We start from the raw sequence: 17,271 nt of genomic DNA on the forward strand, positions 1-17,271 counted from the left end.
CATCTCTCTCAGGCAAAAAGTGGGGACATGACACATAACAGTTATCATAGCCCACCGTCAGTGAGCGTGAATGGGCCTGTCATCATCAGGCTTTAATTGACTGTGTGGTAATTACATGCTGAAGTGGAGGGCTGAGTGAATGTCACCCTCGGCCCCCTGCCTGCCTGTGAAATTACGCCTCGCTCACTCCAAAAATGATTATGTTAAATAGGGAGTTTTTCCTAGGGAGTTTTTCCTAGCCACCGTGCTTCTTTCACATGTTTTGCTTGCTGTTTGGGGTTTTAGGCTGGGTTTCTGTACAGCACTTTGAGATATCAGCTGATGTACGAAGGGCTATATAAAAATACATTTGATTTGATTTGATTTGATTAAATAGTGACCCAATCTGGCAACCTCAAAGAAAGCCCTCAATCTGGAAACCTGGGCTCCCACACACGCCGAGCCACTCTCTCATTTTATGCCAACTCTTATTGTCTTATAGTCCCTCTCCTCTGTCCTCTCTTCTGTCCTCTCTTCCGTCCTCTCTTCCGTCCTCTCCTCCGTCCTCTCTTCCGTCTTCTCTTCCGTCCTCTCCTCCGTCTTCTCATCTGTCCTCTCCTCTGTCCTCTCCTCTGTCCTCTCTTCTGTCCTCTCTTCTGTCCTCTCCTCTGTCCTCTCATCTGTCCTCTCCTCTGTCCTCTCCTCTGTCTTCTCATCTGTCCTCTCTTCTATCCTCTCTTCTGTCCTCTCCTCTGTCCTCTCATCTGTCCTCTCATCTGTCCTCTCATCTGTCCTCTCCTCTGTCCTCTCATCTGTCCTCTCCTCTGTCCTCTCATCTGTCCTCTCATCGGTCCTCTCATCTGTCCTCTCCTCTGTCTTCTTATCTGTCCTCTCTTCTGTCCTCTCCTGTCCTCTCTTCTGTCCTCTCATCTGTCCTCTCCTCTGTCCTCTCTTCTGTCCTCTCTTCTTCTTCTTCTTCTTCTAACATCTCAAACAGACATGATAGTGAAGGACACCTTGTGGGGAGAAACTACATGCTCAGTCGAGCGTTGTGTGACATTTCGTGGTCATACGTGCTGTTTTTAGTGGTCACTGTGACATTCAGTGATATTTTTTACACTGATATTGAATGCATATCATGCCCTCACTTTTCCTTGGCATACAATGCAATCTAGGGAGGGGAAAACAAATTGAAAATGTGGAGAAGGTTTGGGGGAGTGGACTTGGAACTAAAATGGCGGTGTGTTTTGACACACAATGGCCGGTAGCCAATGGCTGTGTGTTTTGACACACAATGGCCAGTAGCCATTTCAGTGTTCCAAACACTTTCAAAGGAGCTGGCTGTCAGCTTTAGTGAGCTTTATGTGCAGCTGAGACAGAATCACCATGGGCCTGGCTGCATAGCAACACAACCCAACCACCTCCATGTGTTTAATCACTGATCTATTGTGATGCTGCCTCCAACTCACCTTCAGCAAAACAGAGAAAAAGGATACAAAAAAAGGAACATTTTAACAATATCATTTGTATGAAACTGAGGAAACATGTAAGCGTGTGAAGGTGTGAAGGTGTGTGTGTATATAGTGTGCACCTTGAAAGTTTAGAGAAGCATCCTTCAATATTTTTATCAGCACCTCGACCACCCCTCCCTCTCAGCGTTGTGGTTTCTCCCCATACTCACATCCAAGGCCACTGTTGTTGGACGGTACCACCAAGAGCTCAGCTTGGGGGTTCTTGATGATGTCTCTCCAGTGGATGGTGTCGGCGTGGCACAGGAACTTGTTCTGGTCAACATAAACCCCCCCGTTCAGGATCTCTGTGCAGAGAAGGACACATGTATACACATAATAAGCACATAACCATTAACATGTGTGTGTGTGTGTGTGTGTGTGTGTGTGTGTGTGTGTGTGTGTGTGTGTGTGTGTGTGTGTGTGTGTGTGTGTGTGTGTGTGTGTGTGTGTGTGTGTGTGTGTGTGTGTGTGTGTGTGTGTGTGTGTGGGTGTTGGTGTATGTACGTATGTGTGTGCGTGTGCTCTTGTTTGTGTATGTATGTATGTACACTGCTTAAAAAAATAAAGGGAACACTAAAATAACACATCCTAGATCTGAATGAATGAAATAATCTTATTAAATACTTTTTTCTTTACATAGTTGAATGTGCTGACAACAAAATCACACAAAAATAATCAATGGAAATCCAATTTATCAACCCATGGAGGTCTGGATTTGGAGTCACACTCAAAATGAAAGTGGAAAACCACACTACAGGCTGATCCAACTTTGATGTAATGTCCTTAAAACAAGTCAAAATGAGGCTCAGTAGTGTGTGTGGCCTCCACGTGCCTGTATGACCTCCCTACAACGCCTGGGCATGCTCATGATGAGGTGGCGGATGGTCTCCTGAGGGATCTCCTCCCAGACCTGGACTAAAGCATCCGCGAACTCCTGGACAGTCTGTGGTGCAACGTGGCGTTGGTGGATGGAGCGAGACATGATGTCCCAGATGTGCTCAATTGGATTCAGGTCTGGGGAACGGGCGGGCCAGTCCATAGCATCAATGCCTTCCTCTTGCAGGAACTGCTGTCACACTCCAGCCACATGAGGTCTAGCATTGTTTTGCATTAGGAGGAACCCAGGGCCAACCGCACCAGCATATGGTCTCACAAGGGGTCTGAGGATCTCATCTCGGTACCTATTGGCAGTCAGGCTACCTCTGGCGAGCACATGGAGGGCTGTGCGGCCCCCCAAAGAAATGCCACCCCACACCATGACTGACCCACCGCCAAACCGGTCATGCTGGAGGATGTTGCAGGCAGCAGAACGTTCTCCACGGCGTCTCCAGACTGTCACGTCTGTCACATGTGCTCAGTGTGAATCTGCTTTCATCTGGGAAGAGCACAGGGCGCCAGTGGCGAATTTGCCAATCTTGGTGTTCTCTGGCAAATGCCAAACGTCCTGCACGGTGTTGGGCTGTAAGCACAACCCCCACCTGTGGATGTCGGGCCCTCATACCACCCTCATGGAGTCTGTTTCTGACCGTTTGAGCAGACACATGCACATTTGTGGCCTGCTGGAGGTCATTTTGCAGGGCTCTGGCAGTGCTCCTCCTGCTCCTCCTTGCACAAAGGCGGAGGTAGCGGTCCTGCTGCTGGGTTGTTGCCCTCCTATGGCCTCCTCCACGTCTCCTGATGTATTGGCCTGTCTCCTGGTAGCGCCTCCATGCTCTGGACACTACGCTGACAGACACAGCAAACCTTCTTGCCACAGCTCGCATTGATGTGCCATCCTGGATGAGCTGCACTACCTGAGCCACTTGTGTGGGTTGTAGACTCCGTCTCATGCTACCACTAGAGTGAAAGCACCGCCAGCATTCAAAAGTGACCAAAACATCAGCCAGGAAGCATAGGAATTGAGAAGTGGTCTGTGGTTACCACCTGCAGAACCACTCCTTTATTGGGAGTGTCTTGCTAATTGCCTATAATTTCCACCTTGTTGTCTATTCCATTTGCACAACAGCATGTGACATTTATTGTCAATCAGTGTTGCTTCCTAAGTGGACAGTTTGATTTCACAGAAGTGTGATTGACTTGGAGTTACATTGTGTTGTTTAAGTGTTCCCTTTATTTTTTTGAGCAGTATATGTATGTATGTATGTATGTATGTATGTATGTATGTATGTATGTATGTATGTATGCATGTATCTATGAATGTATGTATGTATGTATGTATGTATGTATGTATGTATGTATGTATGTATGTATGTATGTATGTATGTATGTATGTATGTATGTATGTATGTATGTGTACATGTTAGAGCAGAACATCAATGCATGAAGGTTACCCCTGACCTTTCCTGAACATGCTATGCATTTCTTTATTTCGAATCCCTGCAGATGGAAACTATTGACTCAATGTGAAAAGGTAAACATGTTGTTGTGATAAGGCCAGGTATGCAGGCCTACCCTCCAGCAGTAGTCACTAGACTGCTCCATCCTGTTGTGTAGTGTTTACTGTCGCTTCTGAAAGGCGTCCATTGTTGATATGCTTTCATGCTACATCTACAAAGAGACGTATCCTCACTCAATGAATTCCTAGAAAATTCAATTTTCCCCCGTGACCTACTCCAGATACAGAAAGAAGCACACACAGCGGATAAAGGAAGGCTTTGGGTCAAACCCCCTCTTACGGTATTTCACTAATAGCAATAATATGTTTCTGTCGGAGGGTTATAGCCCTCACCAGATGTCTGCATAGAGAACCAGAACAATCTAGAATCCCTTACATATATCACTGTCTTTATATGACAATGTGCAAGTCAATTACAGGATTTGGACTCAAATCAATCATGTAGTTCCTCTCTGGATGAGTCGCAAGATAACAGTAGAGTTTGTGTGTGTGTGAGTGTGTGTGTGTGTGTGTGCACACATCTCTATGTGTGTGTGTGTGAGTGCGTGTGTGTGTGCATGTGTGCATGTGTGCGTGTGTGTGTGTGTGTGTGTGTGTGTGTGTGTGTGTGTGTGTGTGTGTGTGTGTGTGTGTGTGTGTGTGTGTGTGTGTGTGTGTGTGTGCATCTGTGTGTGTGTGTGTGTGTGTGTGTGTGTGTGTGTGTGTGTGTGTGTGTGTGTGCGTGTGTGTGTGTGTGTGTGTGTGTGTGTGTGTGTGTGTGTGTGTGTGTGTGTGTGTGTGTGTGTGTGTGTGTGTGTGTGTGTGTGTGTGTGTGTGTGTGTGTGTGTGTGTGTGTGTGTGTGTGTGTATCATCCATGATGACCCCTGGTTCTGGGAACACCCTTGTCATAGTTAATGAAAATAATCATAATTTATAATCCAGATCGGGCCGGATTAGGAAACATGCTCCACCAGTATATTACAGTCTCTGAACAGATTAGCAGCATATGAAAATATGAAGATGAGGTGTATTCAGATATTCAGAAATGTGGAGAAGTGGGGGAAGCTAATCATTATGAAGGAAATGGCATGATTGAAACAAGGAACTCTCCCGTGGATAAAGATAAACTAAATTTTCTTCAAAGTATTTGACATGCCGGCGGTCTCCCTCGCCGGGGGATGGTCTGTCATTGCAATTTCATCTACTAATATCACCTCGCACAAAGCACGATTTTATCAAAGGGATGTTTTACATGTAAATGTATCAGACTGTTATAAGAGAACATTCTGTACCAATTACAATTGTATGTATGGAGCCTAGATATTCATGGTGTTTGTCTCTTATTCAATAATAGAATGTGATTCAATGGAGAATAGTCAGGAGGATGTTCAGGATTGTGGCAAAAGTATGTTGATTAGATTCTTCCTAGATTGTTGATGCTGGTACCTCCATAGAACTTCTCCATCACATTGTCCTCACAGAAATATGCTTACTCTGGATGTCTTCTAAGATTCTATGGATGTCTTCTAAGATTCTATGGATGTCTTCCAAGATTCTATGGATGTCTTCTTAGATTCTATGGATGTCTTCTTAGATTCTATGGATGTCTTCTTAGATTCTATGGATGTCTTCTTAGATTCTATGGATGTCTTCTTAGATTCTATGGATGTCTTATTAGATTCTATGGATGTCTTCTAAGATTCTATGGATGTCTTCTAAGATTCTATGACTATCTTCTAAGATTCTATGGATGTCTTCTAAGATTCTATGGATGTCTTCTAAGATTCTATGACATTCTAAGATTCTATGGATGTCTTAGATTCTATGGATGTCTTCTAAGATTCTATGGACGTCTTCTAAGATTCTATGGATGTCTTCTAAGATTCTATGACAGTCTTCTAAGATTATATGGATGTCTTCTTAGATTCTATGGATGTCTTCTAAGATTCTATGACTGTCTTCTGAGATTATATGGATGTCTTCTAAGATTCTATGGACGTCTTCTAAGATTCTATAGATGTCTTTGAAGATTCTATGAAGGTCTTCTGAAATCATCTACAGTATTATCTGACACAATATCTGACACAATATCAGAAACCACAGAGATAGCAGTGAGGAGGAAGAAGAGAGGATGTGAGTCATGTGCAGGACCTCCATGACAGCAGCCCATTAGTCAATGCCAAAATAGTATCCTTTCACAGTACAGAAACAGTTTGAAGAGTCTGAGGGCAAGATAGGGAGGAACTCTGAAAGTCTCCATTTCTCTGTCCATGGGGCCGGGACGGTAACTCCTAGGGAATTGACGGGCAGTACTCGCTGTACGCCCTCCTGTGACGATCTATCCATTAAAATGGCGTGCTCTATGGCCAGCTCTTCATTGGGGGTGAGCGCCGCCTCATACCATCGCTGATTGACGAGGTAGTTGTAAAACCCATCACCTTGGAGAGAGAGAGAGGGGGAGGGAGGGGAGAGGGAGAAAGAGAGAGAGTGTGAAAGAGAGAGAGGGGGGAGGGGAGAGGGAGAGAGAGAGAGAAAGAGTGTGAAAGAGAGAGAGGGGGAGGGGAGAGAGAGAGAGAGTGTAAAAGACAGACAGAGAGGGGGAGGGAGGGGAGAGGGAGAGAGAGAAAGAAAGAAAGGATTGAGAGAGGATTTCATGGAGAGCCTCGAACACCCCAGACCATCCATTCATTGTCTTACTGCTTGCAGTGAACATTATTTGACCTTCTTGATGGATGTTTACAGTACATTACTGTACAGGGCTGTTGAGGACATTGAGTTGCTGCATCCTACGTGAACAATGTGCGTCCATAGGGATCTATGAGAGACAGGCCATTAGAGATGGGATTGAGGGAGCGAATCAGCAGCAGGCGTTTCTCTCAGATCCCGCCTAATTGGATGATGTAAGGCCATGGGCATTCAGGGCTTCAAAGGACATTATTCATTGGCTGTTGAATGAGGGGTTGCTTCCAACCACTTGTTATCCTTTGAAATCCCAGAACACAAATAAATGAAGAGGTTCTAGATGATTATATTCTTTGTGTGTGGCTATGTGGCATACGTTAGGATCACGTTATCTTAACCCATGTGTGGTGGCCATGTTTTTGTTTTTCACCCAATGTTCTGATGGTCCCACAACATTATTGGGTTTTCAAAACAATACAGCCATAACGATTTACATAAAAATACTTCATACTTAGACGTTGACTTATATCAGTTACAAGCAATATAGACAGCATCCATGGTTAATATTTACCTCTGCTAGATCACATTATCAATAAAAGCCCTATTCGTTGTTTTAGTGTTGATAAAAAAATGTTTTTTGTATACAAAAGTTAAACTAGTTAAATAAAGGTTAAATAAAAAAATTAAAACATTTAAAAAAGAACTGAACAAATTGGAAGGACAAAGTTTACAGACAGTATTTTATGGAAATGATATATGAGCCCCATTGAACACAAATTAAGGCCGGTCTACACACCACATGAGGGACAGAGTTTTTCTGTATTTGTGTTGCAAATGTATTACTTTGTTGTCCTGTCCTTCTTGGGTCCACACACATCACAGCGCTTCTTCTTTATCACTTTGGTAACAATGATTCAGGAGACAGGCGCAGGAACGCGTAATATTTTTTTTTATTATACCCCAAATTACAGCGTGCCGTGTAAAGGCACGGGCGTCGGACGGACCAGTAGCAGTGGCATCGGACAGACCGGTTGTGGTGGCGGGTCGTACGGGCCGGTTGTTCAATTATTCTGTCACGTTGGTAGCAGGGGCGAAAATCTGATATCAACTTTGGAGGGGACAATTACATGAAATTTTCTCAAGAGCAATTCCTGAGGGGGACACCAAAAGTAGTGCTGTAACACATAGCCTACATTGTAATATGGTAAATATATATTGAGGAACCAAAGAAATAAGGTGTTTGCCGTACTCCTAACTACCGGTACCCAAAACTACACAACTAATCACAACAGCAATACCATTGCCTTTAACAAATCTTAGTTCAGTCACCAGTTTAAGTTGAGAGTGGGGTATCCATGGCATTTTCCAATTATGTTCCTATTTTACAAGTAAAAAAAAATGGAGAACCTTTCATAATGTTGCCAAACAAAGACTCAACAAACTTACCTGAGACTCCCTGTCTCTGCCAGTCTGTCCCTGCATATCTGTCCCCAACTCTGCTGTCTGTGTGCCATCTGTTGCCTGCTCTGCCTAATGACATCATTGTGAAACATTTCCATTACAATTTCATTTCTTTCTTATGAACATTTTATCAACTAGTCTTTGAGATATTAGGCTACTAGGGTTCTTACTTTGCGTTTTGGTGTACTGAAAAATACTCTGATGTCCATCTTTTATTTTTCTGCCATTTTTCTACCTGGCTGGCTGGCTGGCTACACACACACACACTGTGTGTAGGTTATTTACAGTAGGAGATGGGCTTCTATCATCTTATCTTTTAACATTCTATTTGGGCTTCGATCTAAAAGGTAGCTAGCAAATGTGAAACGGATTAAAATGACAAGAGTTGACAGCTGAATGAGTTCACCATTTACACAACATATGCTGCAACCTTTTGTAATTTTAATAGTTTGTTTCATATTGGCTGGCTTCCAACAATAGCTGAATTTGCAAAGCTAGCGAGCACCAATTCAGTTTCAGTGGTGTTTGCTATAATCTTTGCTACCCGGGTTAAATAAAGGTGAAATAAAATAAATAAATAAATAAATAAATGTTCACTTGCGACAATTTAGCTTTTGCAACGAGACCATTAAATATATTTAAGACAATGGTAGAAGAGAGTGTAGTTCTGTTCAGTTTGGATTTCAGTTTATCGCTAACCTTATCACAGGGACTTTGAAGCACTAATTTACATAATCTGCATGCTGATTCCATCTTTGACAACGCCACATAAATGGAATAGGTACTAGCTAGCTTAATAGTTAATATTTGCGCGCTAGCTCTGCATATTCAGCTAGTGTGTGTGCGCGATTGACTGGATTAACCTCACGTCAGTTACGTGCATTGAGTGCCTTTCAGACAGTAGATACGACCTCTCTGTTACCTAGCAAACTAAGGAACTGGCAGTGGATCAAACCATTGTGAGGCAAAGGGTGGGGGGGTTGCAATCTTTTGAAACTTAAAAACGCGCTATTAAGTGTCTATAATCAGCACGATTGCTTTCATTGTGTATTATTAATATTATTTAAATTACATAGTTATGTTTCAGTGATATATTGGGGGGACAAATCATATTTTTCCCAGGATGGGGGGGTCGTGTCCCCCCCGTCCCCCCCGGGATTTCCGCCCCTGGTTGGTAGCAATGATTCGGGAGACAGGTGCAGGAATGCATAATAGTTTTTTTTATTATACCCCAAATTACGGCGTGCCGTGTAAAGGCACGGGGACGAAGACCAAACAAACACTATACAAAACACAGGATTGAAACCCAAACAAAAGAGCGAGGAGTACCTCGAATAACTACACACAAGCACAAAGATTAACACACGGGACGAGACCCATAATCATCTACACAATCCACAAGGGCACGAAAGCCAAAACACACAGCACAGGTACTCACACGCACCAACGGACATTGTAATAATAATCGACAGCACCATGGGGCACATATATACAAATACAATCAGTGGGAATAGGGGCCAGGTGTGCGCGATGAAAGTTCCAGAGGGATCCGTGACATTCTTGTTGCTACCGACTGCAATCTAGAATGATGAAAATATTTAGTTCAGGAATTTTACTAACATCTCACTCACTCACATATATAGTTACAGCAGGCCAAGGTAAGAGAGTCAGACACACACACATGCAACAACATCACTCACACTTAGTTCCGGTATTGGAGTTGTTGGTTCTGTGGGTCGGGCAGATGGAGCACCAGTATCCTCCTCCTGAATCCTCCTCCTGAATCCTCCTCACGATGGCTGCAGAAGCTCGGGTCCTTGGGATATGTTGCTTCCTCTGAATTGGAGGTCTTACGAATGCCTTTCCCAGCTCCTCTGGAGCTTCCCTCTACTCCAATCTGGGTTCAATGCCATCCAGACGACAAACACGTTGTACGCCGAGATGTCCAAGATGTTGAAGAATATCACAAGTGGCCAGCGTAGGGTTCTTCTTTTGCAGCTGTAGCCAGTCACCAGCTTGTCTAAATTGTCCACCCCTCCTTTTGTGGCATTGTAATCCATTGATTTCTGTTTTTTGATGTTCCTGGCCACAGATTCTCCCATCCCTATGCAGCGTACTCATGAGTACCACATTTTTGCCTTTCTTTGGCACGTAGGACACTAGGGATAAGTCGGCCGTGAACACAAACTTAGAGGAATTGATAGGCCTGTTCCGTGTATTCAACAGCTGAGGTGGGAGCTCTGGCTTGTCTTTTCGTACTGTTCCTACCATCGTCAGCTTCCTCTTGAGGAGCTCCTGTCCCAGCTTGTGCGAATTAAAAAAGTTATTGCAAGTGATGTTGGGGCCACGGCGTCCCTGTGTCACGTCCAGGACAACCCGCATCCCTTGGTTCTTCTCAGGGGCTCCTCCATCTGGCTTCCCTGTATACACTTGCAAGTTCCACGCATATGATCAAGCAATATTACAGGCAGCCCAGATCTTGATTTCAAATTTTGCGGGTTTAGACAGAATGTACTGTCTGAAGGGGCAGCGGCACCTAAATAGTATAAGCTGCTCATCAACAGCAACATTAGGCCCAGGGTTGTAAAACAGGGGAAGGTGGTCCACCCACTTCTCCCACACTGACCTGATTGCAGCTAGCTTGTCTCTCTGCCGCCGAGCTGGTCTGGTGTCTCTGTTATCGAAGCTGATAATCCTGGAAATATTGTGGAAGTTTTCCAGAGACATTGTTGCAAAGAAAAGTTCTCTGCCAGTTTCTGCATCCCACAGGGATTCTGTGGATTCCCCATTGGATCTGAAAACACCAGCAAGGATAAGAACCTCAAAGTATGCATGTCAATGAGTTTGGTCCATTTTCTTCCATCTCTCTCCAAAAGCACTTCAAGTTAGTGCAGTCCAGAATGATTTTCTGGATGGTGTCTGGGATGAACAGTTCAAAAGAAGACTTTATGTCCTGCACATGATTAACTGCCATCCGCGTCGGCCCTGGTTGCATCCTTATCACATTGACAGCCATGCGGGGTCGCTCATTCCTTAGGCAAGAAGACCATTCAATTTCACATTTTTTTGCCATCCATCTTTCTCCTCCTGCAGGCTGCTGATGAGCTGGTTGCTGACGGACTGGTACTGGGGCTGGCTGAGGGTCAATCTCATCCTCTTCTTCCAACTCACTGTCAGACTCCGAATTGACAGAGACATCTTCCAAATTGGAAGACGCTTCTTCCACACTAGCTTCTCTCTCTGAAAAAAACTATTTCAAAGGCCCTCTGAGTATGAATTATTTTTGGAATGCTGATTGATTGTGGTAAGGAGCCACACATGTAAAGTTATTTATTTGTTGTGTCCCTCCCCCAATTTGCACATGACCCTAAATCCGTAAACATGGGCACCCTCATAGATATTATCCTGACCAACTTGCCCCCCAAATACACCTCAGCATTTTCAATCAGGATCTCAGCGATCACTGCCTCATTGCCTGCATCCACTATAGGTCCGCTGTCAAACGACCACCCCTCATCACTGTCAAACGCTCCCTAAAACACTTCTGCGAGCAGGACTTTCTAATCGACCTGGCCCGGGTATCCTGGAAGGATATTGACCTCATCCCGTCAGTCGAGGATGCCTGGTCATTCTTTAAATGCAATTTCCTCAGCATCTTAAATAAGCATGCCCCTTTCAAAAAATGTAGAACTAAGAACAGACATAGCCCTTGGTTCACTCCAGACCTGACTGCCCTTGACCAGCACAAAAACATCCTGTGGCGGACTGCAATTGCATCAAATAGTCCCCGTGATATGCAACTGTTCAGGGAAGTCAGGAACCAATACACACAGTCAGTCAGGAAAGCAAAGGCTAGCTTTTTCAAACAGAAATTTGCATTCTATAGCTCTAACTCCAAAAAGTTTTGGGACACTGTAAAGTCCATGGAGAACAAGAGCACCTCCTCCAAGCTGCCCACTGCACTGAGGCTAAGTAACACGGTCACCGATAAATCCATGATAATCAAAAATGTCAATAAGCATTCCTCTACGGCTGGCAATGGTTTCCCCCTGGCTACCCCAACCCCGGCCAACACCTCCACGCCCCCGCAGCTACTTGCCCGAGCCTCCCCAGCTTCTCCTTCACCCAAATCCAGATTGCAGATGTTCTGAAAGAGCTGCAAAACCTGGACCCGTACAAATCAGCTGGGCTAGACAATCTGGATCCTCTATTTCTAAAACTATCTGCCGCCATTATTGCAACCCCTATTATCAGTCTGTTCAACCTCTCTTTCGTATCGTCCGAGATCCCTAAAGATTGGAAAGCTGCCGCGGTCATCCCCCTCTTCAAAGGGGGTGACACTCTAGACCCAAACTGTTATAGACCTATATCCATCCTGCCCTGCCTCTCTAAAGTCATCGATTGCCAAGTTAATAAACAGATCACTGACCATTTCGAATCCCACCGTACCTTCTCCGCTGTTCAATCCGGTTTCCGAGCTGGTCACGGGGGCACCTCAGCCACGCTCAAGGTACTAAACGATATCAGAACTGCCATCGATAAAAGACAGTACTGTGCAGCCGTCTTCATCGACCTGGCCAAGGCTTTTCCCCGCATTCTTATAGGCAGACTCAATAGCCTTGGTTTCTCAAATGACTGCCTCGCAGACAGAGTTCAGTATGTCAAATCGGAGGGCCTGTTGTCCGGACCTCTGGCAGTCTCTATGGGGGTACCACAGGGTTCAATTCTCAGGCTGACTCTTTTCTCTGTATATATCAATGATGTCGCTCTTGCTGTGGGTGATTCCCTGATCCACCTCCACGCAGACACCATTCTGTATACATCTGGCCCTTCTTTGGACACTGTTAACTAACCTCCAAACGAGCTTCAATGCCATACAACACTCCTTCCGTGGCCTCCAACTGCTCGTAAACTCTAGTAAAACCAAATGCATGCTTTCAAACCGTTTGCTGCTCGCACCCGCCCGACTAGCATCACTACCCTGGAAGGTTCTGACCTAGAATATGTGGACAACTACAAATACCCTAGGTGTCTGGCTAGACTGTAAACTCTCCTTCCAGACTCATATTAAACATCTCCAATCCAAAATCAAATCTAGAATCAGCTTCCTATTTTGCAACAGTCTCCTTCACTCACGCCGCCAAACTTACCCTCGTAAAACTGACTATCCTTCCGATCCTCGACTTCAGCGATGTCATCTACAAAATAGCTTCCAAGACTCTACTCAGCAAACTGGATGCAGTCTATCACAGTGCCATCCGTTTTGTTAACAAAGCCCCTTATACCACCCACCACTGCGACCTGTATGCTCTAGTCGGCTGGCCCTTGCTACATATTCGTCGCTAGACCCACTGGCTCCAGGTCATCTATAAGTCTATGCTAGGTAAAGCTCCGCCTTATCTCACGATAACAACACCCACCGGTAGCACGCGCTCCAGCAGGTATATCTCACTGGTCACCCCCAAAGCCAACACCTCGTTTGGCCGCCTTTCCTTCCAGTTCTCTGCTGCCAGTGACTGGAACGAATTGCAAAAATTGCTGAAGCTGGAGACTTATATTTCCCTCACTAACCTTAAACATCAGCTATCTGAGCAGTTAACCAATTGCTGCAGCTGTACATAGTCCATCTGTAAATAGCCCACCCAAGATTGGAATCTGGATTGGAAATTATGCAGACAATTACATTGATGGAAGCAACATTCTTTCTGCAATATTAAGCTGATCCGCCCCTTAAAGAAAAAATAAATAAATAAAATAAAATAGCCCACCCAATCTACCTACCTCATCTCCATATTGTTTTTATTTACTTTTCTGCTCTTTTGCACACCAGTATCTCTACTTGCACATCATCATCTGCTCATTTATCACTTATCAATCTGCTAAATTGTAATTATGTCGCTACTATGGCCTATTTATTGCTTACCTCTTCACACCATTTGCACACACTGTATATAGACTTTCTTTTTTCTATTGTGTTATTGACTGTACGCTTGTTTATTCCATGTGTAACTCTGTGTTGTTGTTGTCGCACTGCTTTGCTTTATCTTGGCCAGGTCACAGTTGTAAATCAGAGCTTGTTCTCAACTAGCTTACCTGGTTAAATAAAGGTGAAATAAAAATAAAAAAATATATAAAGTGGCTTGGGTAGAGTGTGGGAAAATACAGATTTGTTTTACAATGTATCATAATAATGTATTGTAATAACACTCTGCAAGCTCCCGCAAGACATTGTGTAGTTTCAAACACTACAAAGGGTAAAGAGTGAGAGAAAAGCAGGAGACAGGCTGACAGGCTGGGAGACAGACAGGTTCTTGGTGCTACGTTGAAACAGCAGGCCCAGGGAGGAGGACGACAGAGTGAAAGCACACAACAAATCTTTTGGTTTCATTTTTACTTGTTTTCACCTACACACACACTTTTCCACACTTGCATTACCCTCGGGTCCAGTGGACCAGAACACCACATATGTAATATAAATGTGCAGGGGGGTCCAGTGGACCAGAACACCACATATGTAATATAAATGTGCAGGGGGGTCCGGTGGACCAGAACACCACATATGTAATATAAATGTGCAGGGGGGTCCGGTGGACCAGAACACCACATATGTAATATAAATGTGGAGTGGGGTCCGGTGAACCAGAACACCACATATGTAATATAAATGTGTAGGGGTGTCCGGTGGACCAGAACACCACATATGTAATATAAATGTGCAGGGGGGTCCGGTGGACCAGAACACCACATATGTAATATAAATGTGTAGGGGGGTCCAGTGGACCAGAACACCACATTTGTAATATAAATGTGTAGGGGTGTTCACAGTGTGCACTCAATGAAAATGTGTTATTTTGCATGTTCTTCACAGAAAATGAGCCAAGGCCAATGAGTCTCAGGTTGAAGAAATAACTAATTGTATCATTTTTCTTTGAGTAAACATTGAAAATGGCTCCCATAGACCCGAACACCACACAAGGGTTAAGAGTCGGTGCGGTGGTGGGTTGTTGTGTTCGCTTTGAATCAAAGATACTCATCACAATGCTAAATGATGCATGTTATTTTAGGTCTTTTTGTCCCTGGTATTGCACATCAGTGGCAATATTTGATGTCTAATGCTCAAAGGGTTCTCATAGCAGAGCCTGTACACGCACCAGACAAAGGCAGTTGTTGATTGGACGTCAACATCCAATGAACAACTACATTTGGTTGATATTTAGTTGAGAAGTCAACAAACCGGAATTTAAATTGAAACCAAACCTTAAAACCCTGCTGTTTAATTGTGCTTAGAATCTAGGTTTAAACAATGTGGACAGCCTCCCAATAATAATGTAAATAAGATATACACGGCCCTCTCCTAGTCTCTCCGCTCCTCTTTGGTCTTAGACTGTTATGCCTGCTCCAATACACCATGGAATATCTTCTGTCTCTCTCTCAGTACCTCTCTCTCCAATACACCATGGAATATCTTCTGTGTCTCTCTCTCAGTACCTCTCTCTCCAATACACCATGTAATATCTTCTGTGTCTCTCTCTCCAATACACCATGTAACATCTTCTGTGTCTCTCTCTCAGTCTCTCTCTCTCCAATACACCATGTAATATCTTCTGTGTCTCTCTCTCAGTACCTCTCTCTCCAATACACCATGTAATATCTTCTGTGTCTCTCTCTCTCCAATACACCATGTAATATCTTCTGTGTCTCTCTCTCAGTAACTCTCTCTCCAATACACCATGTAATATCTTCTGTGTCTCTCTCTCCAATACACCATGTAACATCTTCTGTGTCTCTCTCTCAGTACCTCTCTCTCCAATACACCATGTAATATCTTCTGTGTCTCTCTCTCAGTACCTCTCTCTCCAATACACCATGTAATATCTTCTGTGTCTCTCCCTCCAATACACCATGTAACATCTTCTGTGTCTCTCTCTCAGTCTCTCTCTCTCCAATACACCATGTAATATCTTCTGTGTCTCTCTCTCCAATACACCATGTAATATCTTCTGTGTCTCTCTCTCTCCAATACACCATGTAATATCTTCTGTGTCTCTCTCTCAGTCTCTCTCTCTCCAATACACCATGTAATATCTTCTGTCTCTCTCTCTCCAATACACCATGCAATATCTTCTGTGTCTCTCTCTCTCCAATACACCATGTAATATCTTCTGTGTTTCTCTCTCCAATACACCATGTAATATCTTCTGTCTCTCTCTCCAATACACCATGTAATATCTTCTGTGTCTCTCTCTCCAATACACCATGTAACATCTTCTGTGTCTCTCTCTCAGTCTCTCTCTCTCCAATACACCATGTAATATCTTCTGTGTCTCTCTCTCAGTACCTCTCTCTCCAATACACCATGTAATATCTTCTGTGTCTCTCTCTCTCCAATACACCATGTAATATCTTCTGTGTCTCTCTCTCAGTAACTCTCTCTCCAATACACCATGTAATATCTTCTGTGTCTCTCTCTCCAATACACCATGTAACATCTTCTGTGTCTCTCTCTCAGTACCTCTCTCTCCAATACACCATGTAATATCTTCTGTGTCTCTCTCTCAGTACCTCTCTCTCCAATACACCATGTAATATCTTCTGTGTCTCTCCCTCCAATACACCATGTAACATCTTCTGTGTCTCTCTCTCAGTCTCTCTCTCTCCAATACACCATGTAATATCTTCTGTGTCTCTCTCTCCAATACACCATGTAATATCTTCTGTGTCTCTCTCTCTCCAATACACCATGTAATATCTTCTGTGTCTCTCTCTCAGTCTCTCTCTCTCCAATACACCATGTAATATCTTCTGTCTCTCTCTCTCCAATACACCATGCAATATCTTCTGTGTCTCTCTCTCTCCAATACACCATGTAATATCTTCTGTGTTTCTCTCTCCAATACACCATGTAATATCTTCTGTCTCTCTCTCCAATACACCATGTAATATCTTCTGTGTCTCTCTCTCCAATACACCATGTAATATCTTCTGTCTCTCTCTCTCAGTCTCTCTCCCTCCAATACACCATGTAATATCTTCTGTGTCTCTCTCTCTCCAATACACCATGTAATATCTTCTGTGTCTCTCTCTCTCCAATACACCATGTAATATCTTCTGTGTCTCTCTCTCTCAGTCTCTCTCTCTCCAATACACCATGTAATATCTTCTGTGTTTCTCTCTCCAATACACCATGTAATATCTTCTGTGTCTCTCTCTCCAATACACCATGTAATATCTTCTGTGTCTCTCTCTCTCCAATACACCATGTA

The 17,271-nt window shown here is 43.9% G+C and overlaps 1 protein-coding gene across 2 annotated transcripts in view; it reads right to left on the reverse strand.

Moving 5' to 3' along the window:
• Positions 1-17,271, reverse strand: part of LOC106574937 (receptor tyrosine-protein kinase erbB-4) — a 687,167-nt gene that overhangs the window by 134,572 nt on the left and 535,324 nt on the right. For both annotated transcript variants that reach the window (XM_045698122.1, XM_045698121.1), the window contains exon 4: positions 1,661-1,795. In XM_045698122.1, coding sequence (XP_045554078.1) covers positions 1,661-1,795 — 135 coding nt within the window. The remainder of the gene's footprint in view (positions 1-1,660; positions 1,796-17,271) is intronic.

This window comes from Salmo salar, chromosome ssa16 (genome assembly GCF_905237065.1).
Source record: "Salmo salar chromosome ssa16, Ssal_v3.1, whole genome shotgun sequence".
Classification (NCBI taxonomy): Eukaryota; Metazoa; Chordata; class Actinopteri; order Salmoniformes; family Salmonidae; genus Salmo; species Salmo salar.